The 23,459-nt window shown below is 35.6% G+C and overlaps 1 protein-coding gene across 14 annotated transcripts in view; it reads right to left on the reverse strand.

The window, feature by feature from the left end:
- Positions 1-1,422: 1,422 nt before the first annotated feature.
- Positions 1,423-23,459, reverse strand: part of LOC129640338 (uncharacterized) — a 478,862-nt gene continuing 456,825 nt past the window's right edge. For 12 of the 14 annotated variants that reach the window (XM_055565608.1, XM_055565611.1, XM_055565605.1 and 9 more), the window contains 4 exons: positions 18,236-18,325; positions 8,210-10,836; positions 5,026-5,108; positions 1,423-1,974 (listed from right to left, as the gene is read on the reverse strand). In XM_055565608.1, the coding sequence (XP_055421583.1) occupies positions 5,031-5,108; positions 8,210-10,836; positions 18,236-18,325 (2,795 nt within the window). In that variant the 3' untranslated portion in view covers positions 1,423-1,974; positions 5,026-5,030. Of the gene's footprint in view, positions 1,975-2,551; positions 2,808-5,025; positions 5,109-8,209; positions 10,837-18,235; positions 18,326-23,459 lie in introns of all 14 variants that reach the window. The other 2 variants (XR_008708748.1, XM_055565609.1) reach the window with 2 other exon arrangements.

Consider the following 23,459-nt stretch of genomic DNA (forward strand, 5'->3'; position numbering starts at 1 on the left):
ACCACAATAAAAAATGAAAAAGGCAATTTATTTTTTAGGTAATTTATGACTATTCAGACAAAGCACAGAAATCTGTAAAGATTAATTATATCCATAGTATTTTTTATGTAAAAATATAATTTATTATTTTCTTCTTGAGTTGTTTTGTTCTTAAATTAACATAAACACAATGTCAGAGCTCTGAATATCAAAGAAATAGAATTTCTGTTATGAACATTTTCTTTGAGCCATGGATTACTTTCTAGAACCCATCACTGCCATAAAAGTGTTCTAGTTCCAAGTTCTTCCAATTATTATATCTGTAGCTTTGGACAACATATTTGTTTTTGAAGACTTTATTTCCATATTTTTATGTACTATATGTGATGATGATTTTAAATGTTAATTGTTAAGATTAAATATTGTGATAATACTTCGTGAAATGGTTAACCTTCTATGTATAATGAGGAATTCCTAACATTGTGAGTTTTTTATATCTTCTACATCTAGGGTATATTAAAGATCAGGGCTTATCTTAGATGAATTTTCAATATCATCACCCAAATGTTACTCAGGAATCTCCATCTTAATTCAAAACTATGATATCACCCCACACCTCCTTCCCCCTTCTCATTCTTCTCTAATTCCCAGTTTGCTTAATGGCACCATTATCTTCCCATGTTGGAAAGTTGAAAAATATAGTAAACTTCACAGTAAACTTCCTCTTACATCAAATAATCCAGTAATTCCAACTGTTTTGTTATCATAGCTCTCAAATATGTTTTCTCCTATGTATTCTTACTACTTACAGGTTTATTTCAAGTCCTTTTGAATTAGAGTCTGGACTACCATGCAGGTGTGCTTTATTATCATTCCCTTATGCCTTCTCCTTAAATCCATCCTCCACACCACCATCAGCGTTATTCCTCTAAATTATATCATATTGCCACCATACTTAAATCTTTTAAGGGTTACCTATCACCTATGGAGTGAAATGTAGATTTCCTACTGTGACAAATTTCCTGATTATTTTTCCAATCTCATTTCTCATCAGTCCCTGATCACACCATGGACTATAATGCACACTAAGTATGGGCAGTTCCCCAAATGTGCTATGATTTTTCTCAGCTGACCTGAAGAACAGAAACTTGGGAATGGAAGGATCAATATTGTTTACAGAAGTGTGAAGCTTTGTGGATAAGGTAGGTCTTGAATTGAGGAAATGTACCAAAAACAATAAGGGGCCTGTATATACAAGAAAAACTATAGGGAAAAAGTGAGGAGACTCCTCTGGTTGGAACAGAGGGTTGGATTTAAGTAACAAAAAAGAGGCATACAGAGAGAGTGGTGATAAATTGATAAAGGACATACATTATCAGTTTTCCTAGGTTAACAAGGTTGAATGGGAAAATAGCAAGTTATGCAAACAATGAACAATACCGATGAGTCTCAACTATTTTAATTTTGTTTATCACACTCATAAAACTATAACAATAATAAACAACAGTAACAATAAAATATTGATTGATTGTGGGTGTATAAAACCTAGAGTGGTCATTACAGTATTAAAAGCATCTATCACAAGATTTGTCAAACGTTAAGATCATCCTCTGGAGAAGGAAACTTACACAAAAGATGAAAAGAATTTCTGCTTGAAAAATCTAACAGCACTTTTGAGTCATTAACAATATAAAATATTTGTATAGGATTGCTAGAAAGGACCGTTTCCTAATTCTAGAGTCTGGCAGAAGCAAAGAAGATGAATGGGGTAATTGTCACAATATATTTTAAAGCAACACTTAATGCAATGGGAAGGGGGATGTGAGAAAGAACATATAATAAATACTGCTCATGGGACTCTAAGTTTTGAAGTTATTTGCTCATATCCTCAAAACCTTCTTTGCTGTGTGTCTTTTCCGTCTCAACGTATTCTTTTCATTAATCAAGGGTGGAGGTTTTCTCTGCTACCTGTCTGGAGGTTGACCTGAAACAAACCTGAAACAATAGGGTAAAAAAAAAACACACACACACACACAAAAAACTTGGGAGTTAAAAGTAGTAATGAAAGAAAAAACATTTTTATCTTCAGACTACTTTAAGTAATTATTTAAAGAAAATATTGGTTATCATGAGCCTTGAAAGCTTCAAACCCATGCCCAAGAAACTACTGTGATGACTTTACAATTATAGATATAATATTATATCTTAAAATACTAAAATAGAACCACATTAATGCTCATTTTGTAACCTAGATGTCTGCTAATATTAGGTTAACACAATATTTACTATACTTGATACTTTTAATTACATATTATTAAAATATAAATATAATTAACTCTAAATGTTTAATTTTAGACTCTTATTCTTTTTCATTTAGTAGCTATATGATCATAAAAATTACTTCAGTACATAATGTCTCATTTTCCTCATCTGTAAAATAGGGATAATAGGGAAAATTATGTAACATCATAGGCCTGTTAGGATAAAATAAGCTAATACATATGAAACTCAAGAATGCACTTCAGATAGTGCTATTAAATGTTGGTTATTAAATAGCTGTCTGAAGATTTACCTTAGATTTTATGTATTTTTCAATATCAAAATTGATGTTCTTCCAATATTTTATGTCATATAATATTGTTTATCGGAGAAGGCAATGGCACCCCACTCCAGTACTCTTGCCTGGAAAATCCTATGGATGGAGGGGCCTGGTGGGCTGCAGTCCATGGGGTCGCTAGGAGTCAGACACGACTGAGCGACTTCACTTTATTTTTTCACTTTCATGCATTGGAGAATCCCAGTGATGGTAGAGCCTGGTGGGCTGCCGTCTATGGGGTCACACAGAGTCAGACACGACTGAAGCGACTTAGCACAATATTGTTTATAAACTATATTCAAGAGTAGTACGAAGTCATGAAAATAATCATACTGAGAATTGGATTTTTTCTGAACTTTTGCTTAAAATTTTCACATTTAACAAATCTTAGTCAACTTTTTTCAGATTCAGAATATTGTGAAAGTATTTAGAAATGATCTTTTAAGGGCCTAGAGCAATCCTTTGCTTGTCTGATTATCTACAATTATGCAGTTAGGTTGAATGAAATGTGCTTTTTGGCTGTGACCCATAGACATTGGCAGTATAGCATTTATGAGATGAAATAAAATAATGCTAGTGCTGGTTTCTTCTGTTGTTTACACTTCACTTATTACTTGACTAACCATAATTTATTCAGGATCTACCAAAATAGCAGGCGTGAATAAATATAGATTGTTCCCAATTTATAAATAAAAGTTGTATTCCAGAAATTCATTTGTAATTTAATCATTTGTAATAAAATTATTTTCTTATTAAAGTCACTGTAAAAACTCAGATGGTAACAGGCCTTAAAGTAACACAAAAGCAGAAGAAGTTATATGTGGGGTGTGTGTATGTGTATAGACTTTCTGTGAGATACAGGTAAAAAGGAGGTGATTGGGGATATGTTAGGAGGTCAAGCTTCCAGAGTCAGCAGCTATGCAGTAGAGTTGGCTCAGAACAGCTTTATAGAATAGTTATTTTCTGTGTGGAGTAAGAAGGTCAGGGAGATAGAGTGACCTCAGAAAAGGAAAAACATAAGCTAGCAGTAAATAAGTGAGTATCTGTTAAAATAGTGTGCTTATATTTTTGGTAGTTATAACTTTGAAGTCTGCAATTGTGTTGTGTGTATGTGATGAGATAAGGGAAGATCAGGAATACAAAGATAAGTATTTCTTTTACAAATGAACCTAGATTAGCCAGAACATTTTGGGATTCAGCAATGTGATAAAAACAAAGTAAGGATTACTGGATCATGTTTATTATTCCACAATATCACTCTTTCTCCATATAACATTATTTCCTTTGCCTTCTCCTCCAATATACTGCTTACTGCTGCCTTCTTATCCCCACTCTTCATTTTATTGAGGAACTCTACTACACTGGATAAACAGGTTTTATCCTTTAAACATCCACTTAACGAACCCAGGTATCTTTAGAAGTAAATTTATTGGCTTGATTCATGAGAGATTTCATACTCTGCTTGTTTAATCATTTAACATTTATTGTCTTTGACATCCAAACTCAGGCTTTAAAACTTTGGAAACTTTAGTCTATTACTTGTCCCTCTAAGTAGAAAATGTAATAAATTTAGACACAGCTGCCTTAGTTTTTTCAAACTGGAACACATGGCAGATTATACAGATTCTGCAGTTGTTGAATGCACACTTGTATCACTGCAGCAAACATTTTTTGAATTTAAAATTCTAGTGAAATCTTTTTGAGAATAAAATGCCTCTTTAGTCAATTATTTAAGATATATGATGCTCAATAACATACTGTCTTTAAGTTCTCCCAGTTTAGTCCCTACCAATATTTGGACTCAAGTTGATGTGGTCTGGCTTTCTCTATGTGTCTAGATATAGAACATCATTTATCCCATTGTTATATTTGAGGGGACTGGACCAAAGAACTCGATCCATTAGGGAAAAATATATATTCTGAAATTCCTACAGAAAGAAGGTTATTGACAAATTTTCTGCAACAGGGGCAGTAACAAAGTGCTCTTTACTTTGAGCTTGGGGCAACTGGTTTTCCTTTGGATTGTTCACCAGAATCACTGTAGGTTTTATGGCTGGCTCAGAAAACTACACAATAGTGCAGATAAAGGAAAGAGGCTGGATTCAATCTGAAACCTTGATCTTTAGCTGATTAACGATCATTTTCTCCCAGATTATTCAGAGAGCAGCAGGTCACATTGTCAGCAGAAGGAACAATGTTGATTTGTTCAATATTATTTTGTTATACTCAGTTTGAGATCTTTTACTGATTCATCCCAAAGGGAGTTGGCTCTATCACAATTAAACACTTTGATGACCCTATACTATCTGACAAGGAATCCAGCAATAAGATACTATGGAAGCACTTTAGTATTATGAAGAAATAGTATCAAATCGATGTATGAGAGTGACTTTATGAAAAAGTTTGGTGCACAGATGGCCTCATTAAAGTAGCTTAACAAATTAACAGACCTTGATTAAGTTGGCAGTATCTTCAGGTAGGAGATGATTTTGCTGTATCTTAGACTGAAAATCCCCAGAAAACATGTCTTCCACTGTAACAAAACAAAACAAATTCCTAAAAAGCTAGGAATGGAAAAATAGTTTATTTGCATGTAAATATATTTAATTAAGAAGCTATTAGGCAAGATATTGCTTTGATTATTTGGAATATGTAGGTACTATATTTGGAATATGTAGGTACTATATTTACCTGCCTAAAGGATTGGCTTTACTAAAATTTATTTCAATAAATATTAAGCAGATTAATTAAACTTATTAATGTACATTCCTGGCTATATAAATAGGAAGGAAATAATATATTAAGTAGACCATTTTGAATTGAAAGTATGAAAAATTTTGGCCACTTTGAAGACATACTGCAAATTAAGCCTTTCTTGAACAAAGACTTCCTCAAATGCTTATAAACAAAAGCATTTTTGTGGTTAATTTTTGAAGTATTTACTAATTCAAGAGAATTTTGGTGCAAAAAGCATAACATATTTGATTGATATTTTCAGACACCTGCTGCTAGGAAGGTCTGAATAACTCCATATTCACACAACTCTCATTATAATAGACCGTACTATGTGAAGATTTTTTTCTTCAGTGTCACTACTAACTCATCTTCGTACTTTAAAAAATCTACCACAAATTAGAAGTGTCACTGCTTTGAATGACCTTAATGCAACTCTTCTCCTGCACATTTGGACCTGTCAAGGACTTAAGTTAATTAAATCCTTGAGCAAATTTTATTAATAAATCAAAGCTATTTTCACAGTTTGAAAAAGGTAGGCTACTAATATTATCTTTTGTATGGAATAAAATTGTTTATGCAGAATTGTAACTAGATAACTTATTAAATGACTGTAGACTCTGAGTAACATAGTTCTAATACCATTATCCATGGAAGTCAATGATAAACTTCACAAAAAGACAAATTTCACGAGTTACAATTTTGGTTGTTTCTGAAAAGTGCAAACCAGAATAATAGTCCACACATACATATTTACAACTATTTTAATACATTGGTGACATGTTGTGATCTAAGCATCCAAAATATTTCTAACCATTCTGGAAACTCAGTAAGATGCTCTTTTATTTGTCTTCATATAGTTTCTACCTTCAAACATCCACTTGTTTACCTGTTAAGAAAAGTAACTTCAAGTGCTTTAAAGGGCACTATTTTTTCACTTAGTCTGTATGTTTTTAAAGCATTCTGTGCTATTTACTTATTAAAAGCTTAATGTCTGAATGAAGATAGTATGAATGGCTTGACTACATGTTCTGATGCTGAGCTGGCTGTTTGGTTCACTTATAATTGGTATATAAATTATTCCTTTAAAGTGAGCTTCTTTCACTTAAATTGTTTGAGTGGGGAAAGCACTTTTGTTATCCCCATTATAATTGTTTGTGAGGTAAGTATGGACAAGGATGTAACAAACCAGGGATATGTGAAAATATCAAAGCTCTAAGGAAAGAGAATCACGTGTTTTTTCCAGAAAAATACTTTGTTAGTGAAGGCATGCAAAATACATAGTTTCTCAAGCTACTGATGAATGTATTGTGAAGTCCGTTTATCTTCAATGAAAATAAAGTCATTGCATATATTTCCATTACATAGCCATAGTCAAAAGGTTGGAATGTATGTACCCACAGCATAGTGTTTATGGTAGTCTATTAAGTTCTATTAAGAACTGCTTTTTATTATTATGTTTTTGGGGAATCAAATATCCTCCATTAAAAATTTGATTTTTTTGTGTATAGCTTTCACCCAAAACCAACATATTTTATATATCCCAATTTAGGAAACAGCTCTTAGATACTATGATTTGAACTGCAAAATGTTAGCTACCTTCCTTAACTAGTAAGCTAAAACTTATTATAATCAGACTTTCATTTAGCTAAAACATCAAAGCCATAAAATAAAGCATATTTAAATGCTTTCATACTGCTGTAAAATTTCATTTGTGAAAAATACCTGGGGAAAACATCTTTTTTTTTTCCTCTAATGTTAAGTTTTGTATCTGAGCAATATTATTTTTATTAGTTATCATTGGCCAATATTATCCTTATGTTTACCTATACAGAAGCTATATATTCATACTAAGCAATTACAACTATTTCCTGGGAGGTGTGTTCTCTTGGGAAAATCACAAAATTTTCCTCTATTAAAGTACAGGAGCATTGAGAAGATACTGATTTTGTACTTTCATTTTGGTTATAAGAATATATGCCTTATTTTGAATACACAGATTCTAATAGAAAACACATCCTAAAAGAAAACAGTTATTTCAAGTTGCACACTTATGAACACAGACACAACAATCCAAATTAAGTATATTTGTTCATCATGTCTAATGAACTATAACAAGGCTAAAATTCAAAGCATACTAAATTATGCCTCAATGAAAACATCTTGGTAAAGTTTCATCAAAATAAATATTACTTGCTGCTAGTAAAAACATTTTATCAAACAGCAATCTTTGTGTATGCAATTCAGAGTGCTAGAAGAAACATTTGATAAAGACTTATTCAAATATATTAGTTTTACTTATTTTCAGGGGAAACAAGATAAAGTAAATTTTAAGTCAAAAGTATCAAAGGTTTGGGGTTTTTTGCTCCCAAATATCATTTCATCTAATTAATTTAAATTTAATTTATTTAAGTGGGAGATTAGAATATCATGACTATTTCTGAACAACCTTCTTCATAAAATGGGATTTTTGAGAGATAGTTGTTTTAAAATGTCTTGATCCATGGTATTTAAAGTTCATTTAACTATATTTTCTCTCTGCACATATAAGGAAAGAGCCAACACCAGGCCATGTACAGGTGAGAGGAAGTAGGCAAAACAATACAAAATTTAGATAGTATGTTATGCAACTCTTGATAAAGTGGTAGATTAACCAGTCACAGTGCAATCAAGGCCATTCTGCTATTTGTCAGTTGTTTAGCAGCTTGATCTTTTAAATGGAAAACCATGTTGTTGGCTACAGGGTCAAAGGAGAAGTAATACTGGACACCTTGTCTCCTATTTTCCATGGTTTGAATATCCAAGTAAATAAAAATATAGTTTTTAAAATCCTGTTCCAATGTAACCCTCTGAATTGTAGGAAGTGTGGAGAAAATAAAATCTACATTTGTATAAACTTACCTTTAAAAATTGATTCATAGCACCTGATGGCATGGCAAACTTCACAACATCTAGTGGTTCACTTTCTACTATAATATCAAAACTAGGGAGTGGAATATTTGAATTGGAGTGAAAGTTTAAGCTGGCAAGCTCCTTGATAACAATGGGATTCTGGACCTCAGAGAAATCTTTTAAAAAACCAGATTCCTTGGCATCAAGGACATCCTTGAACTCAGTGGCATGTTTAAAACTAACAGAATCCATGGGGCCAGGATAATCTTTGAAACAGGGACCAAATTTGTAGTCATCAAAAATTGTATAACTCCTACCAAGCTTAGGTGGATAAGAAAATTTAGAGGTGGTCAACTTTTCAGGAGTAGAAATATAGTTAGTGCCAGCAACAAAAATTGAGGAGTTACTATAAACAATATTAGGAATAGCAGAACTGGAATTGATTTTCAATTTGGTCTCAGAGAGATTATTAGCATTGCTGGTACTAGAATCACGATGAGTGTTTATGATATGATAATTGGGGTTGATGACAAAGTTGGAGCTAATGATATGAGTAAATCTGGGCTCATGGTTAGTGTCTGAGGTACAGTTGGTATAAGTTGGGCTAATAGCACCAGTGCAACTAGTGCTGTAATTGATGTCAGTGACATTGACAGTGCTAGAAGTAGAGCTGGGACTGTCAGCATAGCTATTTCTGGCCATATAGTTGGGGTTATCTACAAAATTAGAACCTACTGCATGGGTAAATCCTGGGACATATTCAAGGTTTGAACCACAGTTTGAAATAGCTACATAGTTGTGGCCAGCAGCACTGATGGGTTTTGTTTCATAGACGGAGTTAGCATCCTTGTTAGGACTGAAAGCAATACTGTGACTAATAGCATTACTAAGCCTGGCATTATAGCTAGAATTAGGGTTTTTTCCAAGATCAGAGCTATTATTATTGGGACTAGGGATATTATTGTTGAGGCCAGGGTTATTGTTGTTTAGGACAGGGCTATTATTGGGTCTAAGGCCATTAATGTTGGGGCCAGAGACACTGCTGCTGGGTCCAGGGCTGAAGGGATGCAGTCTTATATTTTGGGGTCCAGAACCATTGTTTTGGAGGTTAGATTCATTAATGTTAGGGCTAGGTGCATTGTTGGGGCCAAGTCCATTGTTGAGGCCAATGATACTGCTTGAATCAATGCTGAAGCCAGCACCCTTGCAGGAACCAGAAGTACAGTCTGGGCCAGCTCCATTTTGGAGTCCAGAGGTGTAGTTGGGATTAGAGTCATTATTGGAGTCAGCAGTACACTCCTGATAAACATCAATATCTGGGACAAAGACATTTTGTGAATTGTTGGTGTGTTTGTCTTCCTCAAAATCAGTGTTACATTTGGAGTTAGCATCATTGTTAGTAGCACTATCAATGTTAGAGTCAGATTCACTGTTGGATTCAGTTCCACCGTTAGAGTCACCATCACTGTTAGAATCAGCTCCATTTGTAGAGTCAGCATCACCACTGGGATCAGACTCATTGCTTGTGTCTGCATTATTTTCAGCATTACTATCTTTTGGATCAGTGTTATCAGGGTCAGACTTATCTTTGGGATCTTTCCTGTCTTTGGTATTGCTTTCATCTTCAGGGTCTGTTTCATCTTCAGGCTCTTTCTCATCTTCAGAATCTGTCTCATCTTCATGTTTTGCCTCATCTTTCAAAAGAGGCTTGTCTTTGGCCTTATCTTTGAGATTGCCAGTAATGACCAGTTTAGTCTCATCATCAGGATTGGCCTCATTTTCAAATTTGGCAGTAAGTTTAAACTTACCCTCGCTTTCAAGGACAGCAACGTTGCTGGTGTTGATGACATTGCCTGGGCCGGGGGTACTATGGTGGCTGATATTATTTTGAGGATTCATTGGAAAGGTATGAGTAACAGTAGAGCCCATGAGATTCTGGAAAGCTGAGCAACTTTCACAGTGTAAAAAAGAAGTTGAGCCTAAAGAATATTTATAATCCTCCTGGTGGAAAGGGCAGCGGATGCCCACAGAATGCTCAGGATCCAAGGATCGAGATAAAGGGCTGTTCTGAGAAGTCTTGTGGTGCCTAATAGATCTGGAACTCAGAAAATATTTAGAATCCAAGGGAACTTGGAGATGTAAAGGACAGTCAGGGTCTGAATCATCATCAAAATTAATGAGACACTTATGAAAAGAAAAATTATTGATTTGTAGAAAACATTTAGAACATAAAACAGCTCCAGTGTCTAAAGTGTATGTGTTATTTCTGTGAGTCTTGGGGCATACAGCAAACCAAAGGCTCATGGAAGTAGGGTGGCAGAGAGGCACTAAAAATTCAGAGATGTAACCCTGAGGATTTAGGAAATGAATAGGACTCATTTGAGACCTGGAACTCTGAAATCTCTGTTGGTATCTATAGTCTGTGTAACAACTCTTACAGACAGAAATTTTGTGGCAGGCATTTCTGTGATGCTTGTTATCCATGAAAGTATTTGGGTTTGAAAAAAGGTTGTGGCTGTGCTTTTCCATTAACTTTTGCTGTGAGTCTTGCTTATCACTCAGAGTTGGTGATATCTCTTTGAATCTTACAATCTTGTCATCACTTGGGTATCTCACAAGCTGAATTCTGGACACTGCTAGAGAGAGAAGAGTAAAATATGAGTAAGAACAATGAAAAAAATGACTTTGACAAACACAATAAACATCACACACACACAAATCTGTGCAAAGGAAAAAAATGCCATTTCCTTCAATAGGTTCTTACTATTGGATATTTCAAAAGGAAGCCATGATGCTACAGTTTCTACTCAAACAGCTGTCATATTGGGCTTATTAAGACACAAAAATGAAACATGGTCATTTATCTAAGATTTTATTCTCTTCAGATTCAGAGAACTTAATCTTTAGTTTAAATAGGAATTCATTGGCATCATTTGGCCAAAATAAAACTTGCTTTTCACATATTGGATACTGCATATCTATATTAATTTTATCTTGCTTTTAGAAATATTGGGTTGACCAGAAACTTTGGGCTTTTCTATAAGATGTTATGAACGAATTTTTTTGACCATTCTAATACTGGCAATATTTTCTTTCCTGGAATATAATCCATATAATTAATACAATCTTCATGTTTTGAAACAAAAATTTCTTCGGGCTTGATATGTCAAAATGACAAAATTTCCTGATAGCAAATGTATTATCAAGGATCAGTTTTATGTAGCTGTCAAGAACTCACTGGCATATGATTCTGGAAATTTAGATATTTACCTATACCTCAACTTTAAAATTACAGTTCAGTAAATGTATGGAATAACTGTTCTTCAGGTACACAGGCAGAAATAAAGTAAAAATCATTGTGATTTAATTTTAAAACAGAAGATCTCTTTCCACTATTGCCTTAGGTCCTAAGAACAATTTCTCCATGTTTTGGCATCAAACACTGCATCATATTTGGGAAGGAGTCAAGGAACGTTGAGTAGTAGCTTCCATTTAGAAATTGACAGTGAATTTTTATACAGAAGGAGATGTGTCTTCTCATCCAGTTTCTCTTAGGGTCATATAGAATACCTAAGATAAATTTTTAATTATATACTCATAATCTTTAGGTATTTATAAAAGAGAAAAATTTAAGTAGGTCCATTCTGAAAAGTATTCACTGAATATATATATATATATATATATATATATATATATATATATATATATTTCAATTTTATATATAAATCATTTGGTCTACTAAGAAACATTTAAAATGTATAGCCTTCATAAAAAAAGGAATTCATATTCTTATAAATACAAGCAGTCATTATGTTGCCCTCATAGCAGTCAATGGTGTATGCATAATGTAAAATAATGGAGACTTGCTGCTGCTGCTGCATCGCTTCAGTCATGTCCGACTCTGTGTGACCCCATAGACGGCAGCCCACCAGGCTCCCGCGTCCCTGGGATTCTCCAGGCAAGAATACTGGAGTGGGTTGCCATTCCTTTTCCAATGCATGAAAGTGAAAAGTGAAAGTAAAGTCGCTCAGTCGTGTCTGACTCTTAGTCGCCCCATGGACTGCAGCCCACCAGGCTCCTCCGTCCATGGGATTTTCCAGGCAAGAGTACTGGAGTGGGGTGCCATTGCCTTCTCCAATGTAGACTTAGTAGTATCTATTTCTATGCTTTATAGTAAATACTCAAAGCATGACTATACATTTATTAACTCAAGCTGAGTGCCAGCAAATACTGAAGGAGAGGGGTGAGTAGTATTTCCAGTGGCTCTATTCTTCAATAATATGCACTATATATTTTATTCATACAGTGCTATTATTATAAATTAATGACAAAAGCTTATACCCTGACAAAAACAAAAGAGTGATGTAATTTGGCTACTTGTTAGACTTTTTCACATTCAAGATAATAGGAAATATAAAACAGTTGTAATTAATCTGGAAAAAAATTGCAAGTATATGGTATTGAAGGTGTACACAGTTCTTAAACTCAATGAAATACACCATTAGAAAAAAAGGCCCATCATGCATGAGTTTGTATTATTAAACTGGATAGTATCTTGTAATTAGGAATGAGGTATAACACTAAGAGTAAGAAAAATGAGACAGCAGTACACAGGCTGCCCCACAGAGACAGAGAACCTAAATTATAAACAAGAAAGTAGCTCTTTTTTAATAATCTTGAAGATGTATCTCTGATGTCCAGAAGCAAATGAATGCATTCATATGCAAAAGATGAAATAGAACATCTACGTCTGTGCTTGCTAAGTCACTATAGTTATGTCTAACTCATTGGGACCCTATGGACTGTAGCTTGCCAGACTCCTTTGTCCACAGGATTCTCCAGGAAAGAATACTGGAGTGGGTTGCCATTCCCTACTCCAGGGGATCTTCAAGACCCAGGAATGTAACTTGTATCTCTAATGTCTCCTATGTTGGCAGGAGGGTTCCTTATGACTAGCACCACATGGGAAGCCCAGAACATCTATAATAACCAATTTATTTCTACATGATGATCTGTACCTACAGAGTGTGGTATGGCAACAAGCTACAAGTCCTTTCATTATAGGGGACTGGAATGCAAAAGTAGGAAGTCAAGAAATACTTGGAGTAACAGGCAAATTTGGCCTTGGAGTAGAGAATACAGCAGGGCAAAGGCTAACAGAGTTTTGCCAAGAAAACGTACTGGTTATAGCAAACACCCTCTTCCAACAACACAAGAGAAGACTACACATGGACATCATCAGATGGTGAACACTGAAATAAGATTGATTATATTCTTTGCAGCCAAAGATGGAGAAGCTCTATTCAGTCAGTGAAAAGAGACCGGGAGCTGACTATAGCTCAGATCATGAACTCCTTATTGCCAAATTCAGACTTAAATTGAAGAAAGTAGGGAAAACCAGTAGACCATTCAGGTATGATCTAAATCAAATCCCTTATGATTATACAGTGGAAGTGACAAATAGATTCAAGGGTCTGATAAAGTGATAAGATCAGATAAGATCTGATAAAATCAGATAAGATCTGATAAAGTGCCTGAAGAACTATGGATGGAGGTTTGTGGCATTGTACAGGAGGCAGGGATCAAGACCATCCCCAAGAAAAAAATAAATATGAAAAAGCAAAATGATTGTCTGAGGAGGCCTTACAAACAGCTGTGAAAAGAAGAGAAGCAAAAGGCAAAGGAGAAAAGGAAAGATATACCCATCAGAATGCAGAGTTCCAAAGAATAGTAAGGAGAGATAAGAAAGCCTTCCTCAGTGATCAATGCAAAGAAATAGAGGAAAACAATAGAATTGGAAAGACTAGGGATCTCTTCAAGAAAATTAAGAGATCTCAAGGGAATATTTCATGCAAAGATGGGCTCCATAAAGGACAGAAATGATAAGGACCTAACAGAAGCAGTATATATTAAGAAGAGGTGGCAAGAATACACGAAAGAACTATACAAAAAGCTCCTCGTGACCCATATAATCACGATGGTGTGATCACTCACCTAGAGCCAGATGTGCTGGAATGCCAAATCAAGTAGGCTTTAGGAAGCATCACTATGAACAAAGCTAGTGGAGGTGATGGAACTCCAGTTGAGTTATTTCAAATCCTAAAAGATGATGGTGTGAAAGTGCTGCACTCAATATGCCAACAAATTTGGAAAACTCAGCAGTGGCCACAGGACTGGAAAAGGTCAGTTTTCATTCCAATCCCAAAGTAGGGCAATGCAAAAGAATGTTCAAACTACCACAGAATTGCACTCATCTCATACTCTAGCAAAGTAATGCTCAAAATTCTCCAAGCCAGGCTTCAGCAGTATGTGAACGGTGAACTTCCAGATGTTCAAGCTGGATTTAGAAAAGGCAGAGGAACCAGAGATCAAATTTCCAACATCCGCTGGATCATAGAGAAAGCAAGAGAGTTCCAGAAAACCATCTACTTCTGCTTTATTGACTATGCTAAAGCCTTTGACTGTGTGGATCAGAAGAAACTGTGGGAAATTCTTAAAGAGACGGGAATACCAGACCACCTGACCTGCCTCCTAAGAAATCTGTATGCAAGTCAAGAAGAAACAGTTAGAACTGGACATGGAACAACAGATTGGTTCCAAATCAGGAAAGGAATATCTTAAGGCTGTATATTGTCACTCTGCTTATTTAATTTATATGCAGATTACATCATGAGAAATGCATATGATGCATCATATACATATGATATGAATCTTACAGTAACCACAAACTAAACCCCTAAAATAGATACACACACATAAAAAGAAAAAGGAATCCAAATATAACAATAAAGATAGCCATCAAATTCCAAGGGCAGAGAGCAAAAGAAGAAAAAAAGGATTGCAAAACCACCCCCAAACAATTAAGAATATGGCAACATGTACACACCTACAAATAAATAAAGGTAAATAAACTACATGCTCCATTCAAAAGATATAGTGTGGTTGGAATGAATAAAAAACAAAGCCCATCTACACACTCCCTACTACAGACTCACTTCAGATCTAAAGACAGAGTGAAAGTGAGGAGATGGAAAACGCCTCCATGTAAATAGAAATGAAAAAAAAAAAAAAAAAAGCTGGGGTAGCAATGCTTATCCTATACAAAACAGATTTAAAACAAAGATGTAATAAGAATCAAAGAAGGACATCACATAATGATAAAGGGATCAATCCCACAAGAAGGTACCACAATATTAAATATATATGCATTGAAACACAGGAGCACCTAAATACATATAGCAAATATTAATAAAAATGAAAGGAGATATTTACACTAACAAAATAGTTGTGGGGAATTTTAACACCTCAATTACATCAATAGACGGATTATCCATTATCCAGATAGAAAATCAAAAAGAAAACACTGGCCTTAAATGACACGTTGTTGTTATCGTTTTTAGTCACTAAGTTATGTCTGACTCTTGTGACCCCATAGACTGTAGCCCGCCAGATTCCTCTGTCCATGGGATTCTCCAGGCAAGAATACTGGAGTGGGTCACCATTTCCTTCTCCAGGGGATCTTCCCAACTCAGGGAGCAAACCCACATCTCTTGCATTGGCAGGTGGATTCTTTTCCACTGAGCCACCAGGGATGCCCAATTTGGTAACATGTCTGCCTAAACCATTTGTCCATTTTACATTTAGTTTTTTCTTTTCTTATTATTGCATTTTGAGTATTCTTTTTATATTCTAGATACAGTGCTTTACCAAATATATGAGTTGAAAATCCTTTTCATAGTGTATAGCATCCTTTCATTCCTTTACAATTTTCTGGAAAATTGAACTTTTAAATTTTGTTTAAGTCCAATTTTTATTAAGTGTTTCTTATAGGGATAATGCTCTCTTGTAGTAAATGATAAATCTTCATCTAACTCAAGGTCACAAAGATTTTTCTTCATCTAGTAGTATATGTTTTTAGGATTTATATTTAGTTCTATTCTCCATTTGAGTTAATTTTGTATATGATACAAGAAATGAATTAAAATTAACAATTTTTATTTTGCACTTCAATATCTAATTTTCTCCACAACATTTGGTGAAAAGAATATCTTTTCTTCATATCATGTCTTCCCTGATAGCTCAGTTCATAAAGAATCCACCTTCAAAGCAGGAGACCCAGGTTCAGTCCCTGGGTTGGGAAGATCCCCTAGAGGACAGAATGGCTACCCATTCCAGTATTCTTGCTGGGAGAATTCCATGGACTGGGGAGCCTGGTAAGCTACAGTCCATGGGGTCTCAAAGAGTCAGACCTGACTGAGTGACTTTCACTTTCAAAGAAATAAAACCATGGGTCTCTGGCCAACTGATTTTTGACAAGGATGACAAGACCATTCTATGAGGAAATAATAGTCTCTTCAAGTGATATTGGGTCAACTGGACATCCACATGCAAAAGAATTGTTCCCTAACATGACACCATACACAAAAAGTAATTCAAAACGGATCAAACTACCAAATTTAAGAATTAAAATTATAGTATTCTTAAAAAAAATGTGTAAATCTTCACAATCTTGGATTTGGCAAGTGATCTTTATACATTACATATATATTATGAATAGAATAAAGAAAAGTAATTTTGATGTCAACAAAATTTTTCAAATCTGTGCTTCAAAGGACACAATGAATAAAATGAAAAGATAATCCACAGAATGGAATAAAATATTTGCAAATCATACATATGATAAAAATATGTTTTCAGGATACATAGAAACTCATAACTCAATAACAAATATATATATGTATATATGTAAAAAAAATAGGATCCTAGTAGACATTTATCCAAGAAAGATATACAATGACCAAAAAGTACATAGAAAGATGCTCAACATCATCAGTCATCAAGGAAATAGATGTCAAAACTATTAATTTAATATTATTTCATAACCACCAGGATGGCTATACAGAAGTCAAATAATGACAAGTGTCAAGGAGGATGTGGAGAAAAAGGAATCCTCATACACTGCAGGTGGGAATATAAAATTATGCAGTCACTTTGGGAAGCAGTCTGTAGTTCTTCAAGCAATTAAACATCAAATAACCATATGACACAGCAACTCCATTCCTAGGTATATATCCCAGAGAGATGGAGATATACCTCTATGTATACAAATGTTCATAGCATCATTATTCATAATAAGCAAAATGTGTAACTAACTCATACATCCACCAGCTGACAAATATCTAAACAAAATGCAGTATATCCATAAAATGGAATGTTACTCAGTCATGAAAAGAATGAAGTACTGATACATGCTACAATATAGATTAACCTTGAAAGCATTATACAAATTAAATGAATATAGTTACAAAAGTCTATGTATTATATGATTCTGTTCACATGAAATGTCCAGGATAGAGGAATCTATAGATACTTAAGTAGATTAGTGGTTTCTTAAGACTAGAGAGAAAATTATACAGTCACTTTGGAAAAAAGACTACAGTTCTTCAACTGTAGGCAGTTGAAGGAGTAAGTAGGTGATAACCACAGGTACAGTGTTAACTTCTATGGTGATAAAAATTATCCAAAACAGTTGTTATTGTTGTACATATCTATACTTAAAACTATTAATTGTGTAGCTTAATGGGTAAATTATATCTCAATAAAGCTGTTAAAAAAATACCCTGGGCAAAAAAAAAAAAAAAACAAAAAACAAAACCCTGGGCCCTGATAACTCTAGTGAGCTTTCCTGGTAGACAACATTTCATACATGTCATCATAATTTTTGGTGGATAAATTAGATGAGTCTTGTGTGACTCCAATGGGAGTGGACTTTAGAACCTTGTATTAATACTTCCACTAGACTTCAAACCATATGCCTTTTCCTTTTATTAATTTTATTTTATTTTGTATCCTTTCATTGTAATAAATCATAGCTTTGAGTATTATTATGTGCTTAGTTCAGTGAATCCTTCTAGAGAATTATTGGACTTGGATATTGTCTTAGAGATCCCAAATATAAGAAGTCGGGCTTAAAATTTTCTGAATATTGAATAAAATGTATAAAATCCTTTGGCAATTTCTATTGAATATACTCACCTTTGTTATCAATTTCTTGCACAGAGTGTTGTTCTTCAGTTTCCCTTCTTTGGCTATGTGGAGGTGATAGAAAAATAGGCCTCCAAAAACCTATGAATATATTAAATAGACTCAATTATTTTCCAATTCCTAAAAAGTAAGATTATAGAAGGTAAAACTTTATACTATATGATTCTGAAGTGAAAAAACATTCTGATAATACTATTTTTCTTCAAATATATATTCGTAACGGTGATCCAATTTTCTTGGAGTTTATTAAAACAATATTGAAAATGAACTTAATGATATTCTAGTATATACTGGTGATATTTTTGCCCCATATAAATATTCAATAGATTCTCAGTTAACTCTAAAAGAATTTGTAGCGAGTTCTTGTCCTAATTAATGAAATACTGGCTATAAAATTGGCTAATAAGCACCCATGGGATGAATATTATCAAAACACAAAAAGTGACAAATGTTGGTGAGGATGTGGAGAAATTAGACCCTTATGAACTGTGGGTGGGCAGGTAAAATGGTACAGCGATTATAAAAAACAATATGGCAGATCCTAAAACAATGAAAATTAGAATTACTTTGAAAGTGAAAGTGAAGTCGCTCAGTCGTGTCTGACTCTTTGCGACCCCATGGACTGTAGCCCACCAGGCTCCTCCATCCATGGGATTCTACAGGCAAGAATACTGGAGTGGGTTGCCATTTAATTACTTTACATACCAAAAATTCTACTTCTGAGTATATACCCAAAAGAATTGAAAACAAAATCTCCAAGATATATTTTTACAACCTTGTTTGGCATTATTCACATTAGCCAAAATGTGAAAGTTACCCAAATGTCCATCAACAGCTAACAGACAAGCAAATTGTGGTATATCCAACATTCTTTAGCCTTAAAAAGCGAGAAAATTCTGACATATGAAACAATATGGATCAACCCCAAGGACATTATGCTAACTGAAAGAAGCCACGCACAAAAAGACAACTACTGCATTTGAGATTAATATTTATATGAGATACTTCAGTTCAGTCACTCAGTCATGTCTGACTCTTTGCAACCCCATGAACCGCAGCATGCCAGGCTTCCTTGTCCATCACCAACTCCCGGAGTCCACCGAAAGCCATGTCCATTGAGTCGGTGATGCCATCCAACCATCTCATCCTCTGTCATCCCCTTCTCCTCCTGCCCTCAATCTTTCCCAGCATCAGGGTCTTTGCTGGGATACTTAGACTAGTCAAAATTACAGAGACAATGAGTATGATGGTAGTTAGCAGGGCTTGGGTGAAATGGGGAAAGGGGAAGTTTATTTTTTGATGGGGACAGAGTTTTAGTTTTGTAACTTTTAAATTAATTAAATTCTTAAAGAGACAGGAGTACCAGACCACCTTACATGGCTCCTGAGAAACCTATATGCAGGTTAAGAAGCAATAGTTAAATCAGACATGGAACAACAAACTGGTTCAAAATTAGGAAAGGAGTATGACAAGACTGTATATTGTTACCCTGTTTATTTAACTTATATGCATAGTACATCATGCAAAATGCTAGACTGGATGAATCAGAAGGAGGAATCAAGAGAGCTAGGAGAAATAGCAACAATTGATATGATATGGTCAGATATGCAGGTGATACCAATCCAATGGCAGAAATTGAAGAGGAACTAAAGAGCCTCTCGATGAGGGTGAAAGAGGAGAGTGAAAAAGGATTGAAACTCAACATTCAAAAAACTAAGATCATGGCATCCAGTCCCATTACTTCATGGCAAATAGAAGGGGGAAAAGTGGAAGTGGTGACAGATTTTATTTTCCTGGGCTCCAAAATCACTGTGGATTGTGACTGTAGCCATGAAATTAAAAGACACTTATTCCTTGGAAGCAAACTATGACAGAAAACTAGTCAATCTAGTCACAATAGGACCACAGCCTTGTCTAACTCAATGAAACTAAGCCATGCCCTTGGGGCAAACCAAGACGGGTGGGTCATGGTGGAGAGATCTGACAGAATGTGGTCCACTGGAGAAGGGAATGGTAAACCACTTCAGTATTCTTGCCTTGAGAATCCCATGAACAGTATGAAAAGGCAAAATGATAGGATACTGAAAGAGGAACTCCCCAGGTCAGTAGGTGCTCAGTATACTACTGGAGATCAGTGGAGAAATAACTCCAGAAAGAATGAAGGGATGGAGCCAAAGCAAAAAGAATACCCAGCTGTGGAGGTGACTGGTGATAGAAGTAAGGTCCGATGCTGTAAAGAGCAATATTGCATAGGAACCTGGAATGTCAGGTCAATGAATCAAGGCAAATTGGAAGTGGTCAAACAAGACATGGCAAGAGTGAATGTTGACAATCTAGGAATCAGTGAAATAAAATGGACTGGAATGGGTGAATTTAACTCAGATGACCATTATATCTACTACTGCGGGCAGGAATCCCTCAGAAGAAATGTTGTAGCCATCATGGTCAACAAAAGAGTCTGAAATGCAGTATTTGGATGCAATCTCAAAAACGACACAATGATCTCTGTTCATTTCCAACGCAAACCATTCAATATCACAGTAATCCAAGTTTATGCCCCAACCAGTAATGCTGAAGAAGCTGAAGGTGAACAGTTCTATGAAGACCTCCAAGACCTTTTAGAACTAACACCCAAAAAAGATGTCCTTTTCATTATAGGGGACTGGAATGCAAAAGTAGGAAGTCCAGAAACACCTGGAGTAACAGGCAAATTTGGCCTTGGAATACGGAACGAAGCAGGGCAAAGACTAAGAGAGTTTTGCCAAGAAAATGCACTGGTCATAGCAAACACCCTCTTCCAACAACACAAGAGAAGACTCTACACATGGACATCACCAGATGGTCAACACCGAAATCAGATTGATTATATTCTTTGCAGCCAAAGATGGAGAAGCTCTATAGAGTCAACAAAAACAAGACCAGGAGCTGACGGTGGCTCAGAGCATGAACTCCTTATTGCCAAATTCAGACTTAAATTGAAGAAAGTAGGGAAAACCACTAGACCATTCAGGTATGACCTAGATCAAATCCCTTATGATTATACAGTGGAAGTGAGAAATAGATTTAAGGGCCTAGATCTGATAGATAGAACGCCTGATGAACTATGGAATGAGGTTCGTGACGTTGTACAGAAGACAGGGATCAAGACCATCCCCATGGAAAAGAAATGCAAAAAAGCAAAATGGCTGTCTGGGAAGGCCTTACAAATAGCTGTGAAAAGAAGAGAGGTGAAAAGCAAAGGAGAAAAGGAAAGATATAAGCATCTGAATACAGACTTCCAAAGAATAGCAAGAAGAGGTAAGAAAGCCTTCCTCAACGATCAATGCAAAGAAATAGAGAAAAACAACAGAATGGGAAAGACTATAGATCTCTTCAAGAAAATTAGAGATACTAAGGGAACATTTTATGCAAAGATGTGCTCGATAAAGGACAGAAATGGTATGGACCTAACAGAAGCCGAAGATACTAAGAAGAGGTAGCAAGAATACACAGAACTGTATAAAAAAGATCTTCATGACCAAGATAATAACGATGCTGTGACCACTCATCTAGAGCCAGACATTCCTGGGATGTGAAGTCAAGAGGGCCTTAGGAATCATCACTAAGAAAAAAGCTAGTGGAGGTGATGGAATTACAGTTGAGCTATTCCAAATCCTGAAAGATGATGCTGTGAAAGTGCTGCACTCAATCTGCCAGCAAATTTGGAAAACTCAGCAGTGGCCACAGGACTGGAAAAGATTAGTTTTCATTCCAATCCCAAAGAAAGGCAATGTCAAAGCCCAAACTACCGCACAATTGCACTCATCTCACATGCTAGTAAAGTAATGCTCAAAATTCTCCAAGCCAGGCTTCAGCAATACATGAATCATGAACTTCCTGATGTTTAAGCTAGTTTTAGAAAAGGCAGAGGAAAGTGAAAAGTGAACTCGCTCAGTCGTGTCCAACTCTTTGCGACCCCATGAACTGTAGCCTATGAGGCTCCTCTGTCCGTGGGATTTTCCAGGCAGAGGAACCAGAGATCAAATTGCCAACATCCACTGGTTCATCAAAAAAGCAAGAGAGTTCCATAAAAACATCTACTTCTGCTTTATTGACTATGCCAAAGCCTCTGACTGTGTAGATCACAATAAACTGTGGAAAATTCTGAAAAAGATGGGAATACCAGACCACCTGACCTGCCTCTTGAGAAACCTGTATGTATGTCAGGAAGCAACAGTTAGAACTGGACATGAAACAACAGACTGGTTCCAAATAGGAAAAGGAGTACGTCAAGGCTATATATTGTCACCCTGCTTATTTAACTTATATGCAGAGTACATCATGAGAAATGCTGGACTGGAAGAAACACAAGCTGGAATCAAGATTGCTGGGAGAAATATCAATAACCTCAGATATGCAGATGACACCACCCTTATGGCAGAAAGTGAAGAGGAACTCAAAAGCCTCTTGATAAAAGTGAAAGTGGAGAGTGAAAAAGTTGGCTTAAAACTCAACATTCAGAAAACGAAGATCATGGCATCCAGTCCCATCACTTCATGGGAAATAGATGGGAAAACAGTGTCAGACTTTATTTTTTGGGGCCACAAAATCACTGCAGATGGTGACTGCAGCCATGAAATTAAAAGATGCTTACTCCTTGGAAGGAAAATTATGACCAACCTAGATAGCATATTCAAAAGCAGAATATGCTTTGCCAACAAAGGTCTGTCTAATCAAGGCTATGTTTTTTTCCAGTGGTCATGTATGGATGTGAGAGTTGGACTGTGAAGAAGGCTGAGCACTGAAGAATTGATGCTTTTGAACTGTGGTGTTGGAGAAGATTCTTGAGAGTCCCTTGGACTGCAAGGAGATCCAACCAGTCCATTCTGAAAGAGATCAGCCCTGAGATTTCTTTGTTAGGAATGATGCCGAAGCTGAAACTCCAGTACTTTGGCCACCTCATGTGAAGAGTTGACTCATTGGAAAAGACTGATTTTGGGAGGGATTGGGGGCAGGAGGAGAGGGGGACGACAGAGTATGAGATGGCTGGATTTCATCACTGATTCAATGGACGTGAGTCTGAGTGAACTCTGGGAGTTGGTGATGGACAGGGAGGCCTGGCGTGCTGGGATTCATGGGGTCGCAAAGAGTTGGACATGACTGAGCGACTGAACTGAACTGAACTGAAACTATGACAAGTCTAATAGCATATTAGACTTCCCAGGTGGCACTGGTG

The sequence above is a fragment of the Bubalus kerabau genome, chromosome X (genome assembly GCF_029407905.1).
Source record: "Bubalus kerabau isolate K-KA32 ecotype Philippines breed swamp buffalo chromosome X, PCC_UOA_SB_1v2, whole genome shotgun sequence".
Lineage (NCBI taxonomy): Eukaryota > Metazoa > Chordata > Mammalia > Artiodactyla > Bovidae > Bubalus > Bubalus kerabau.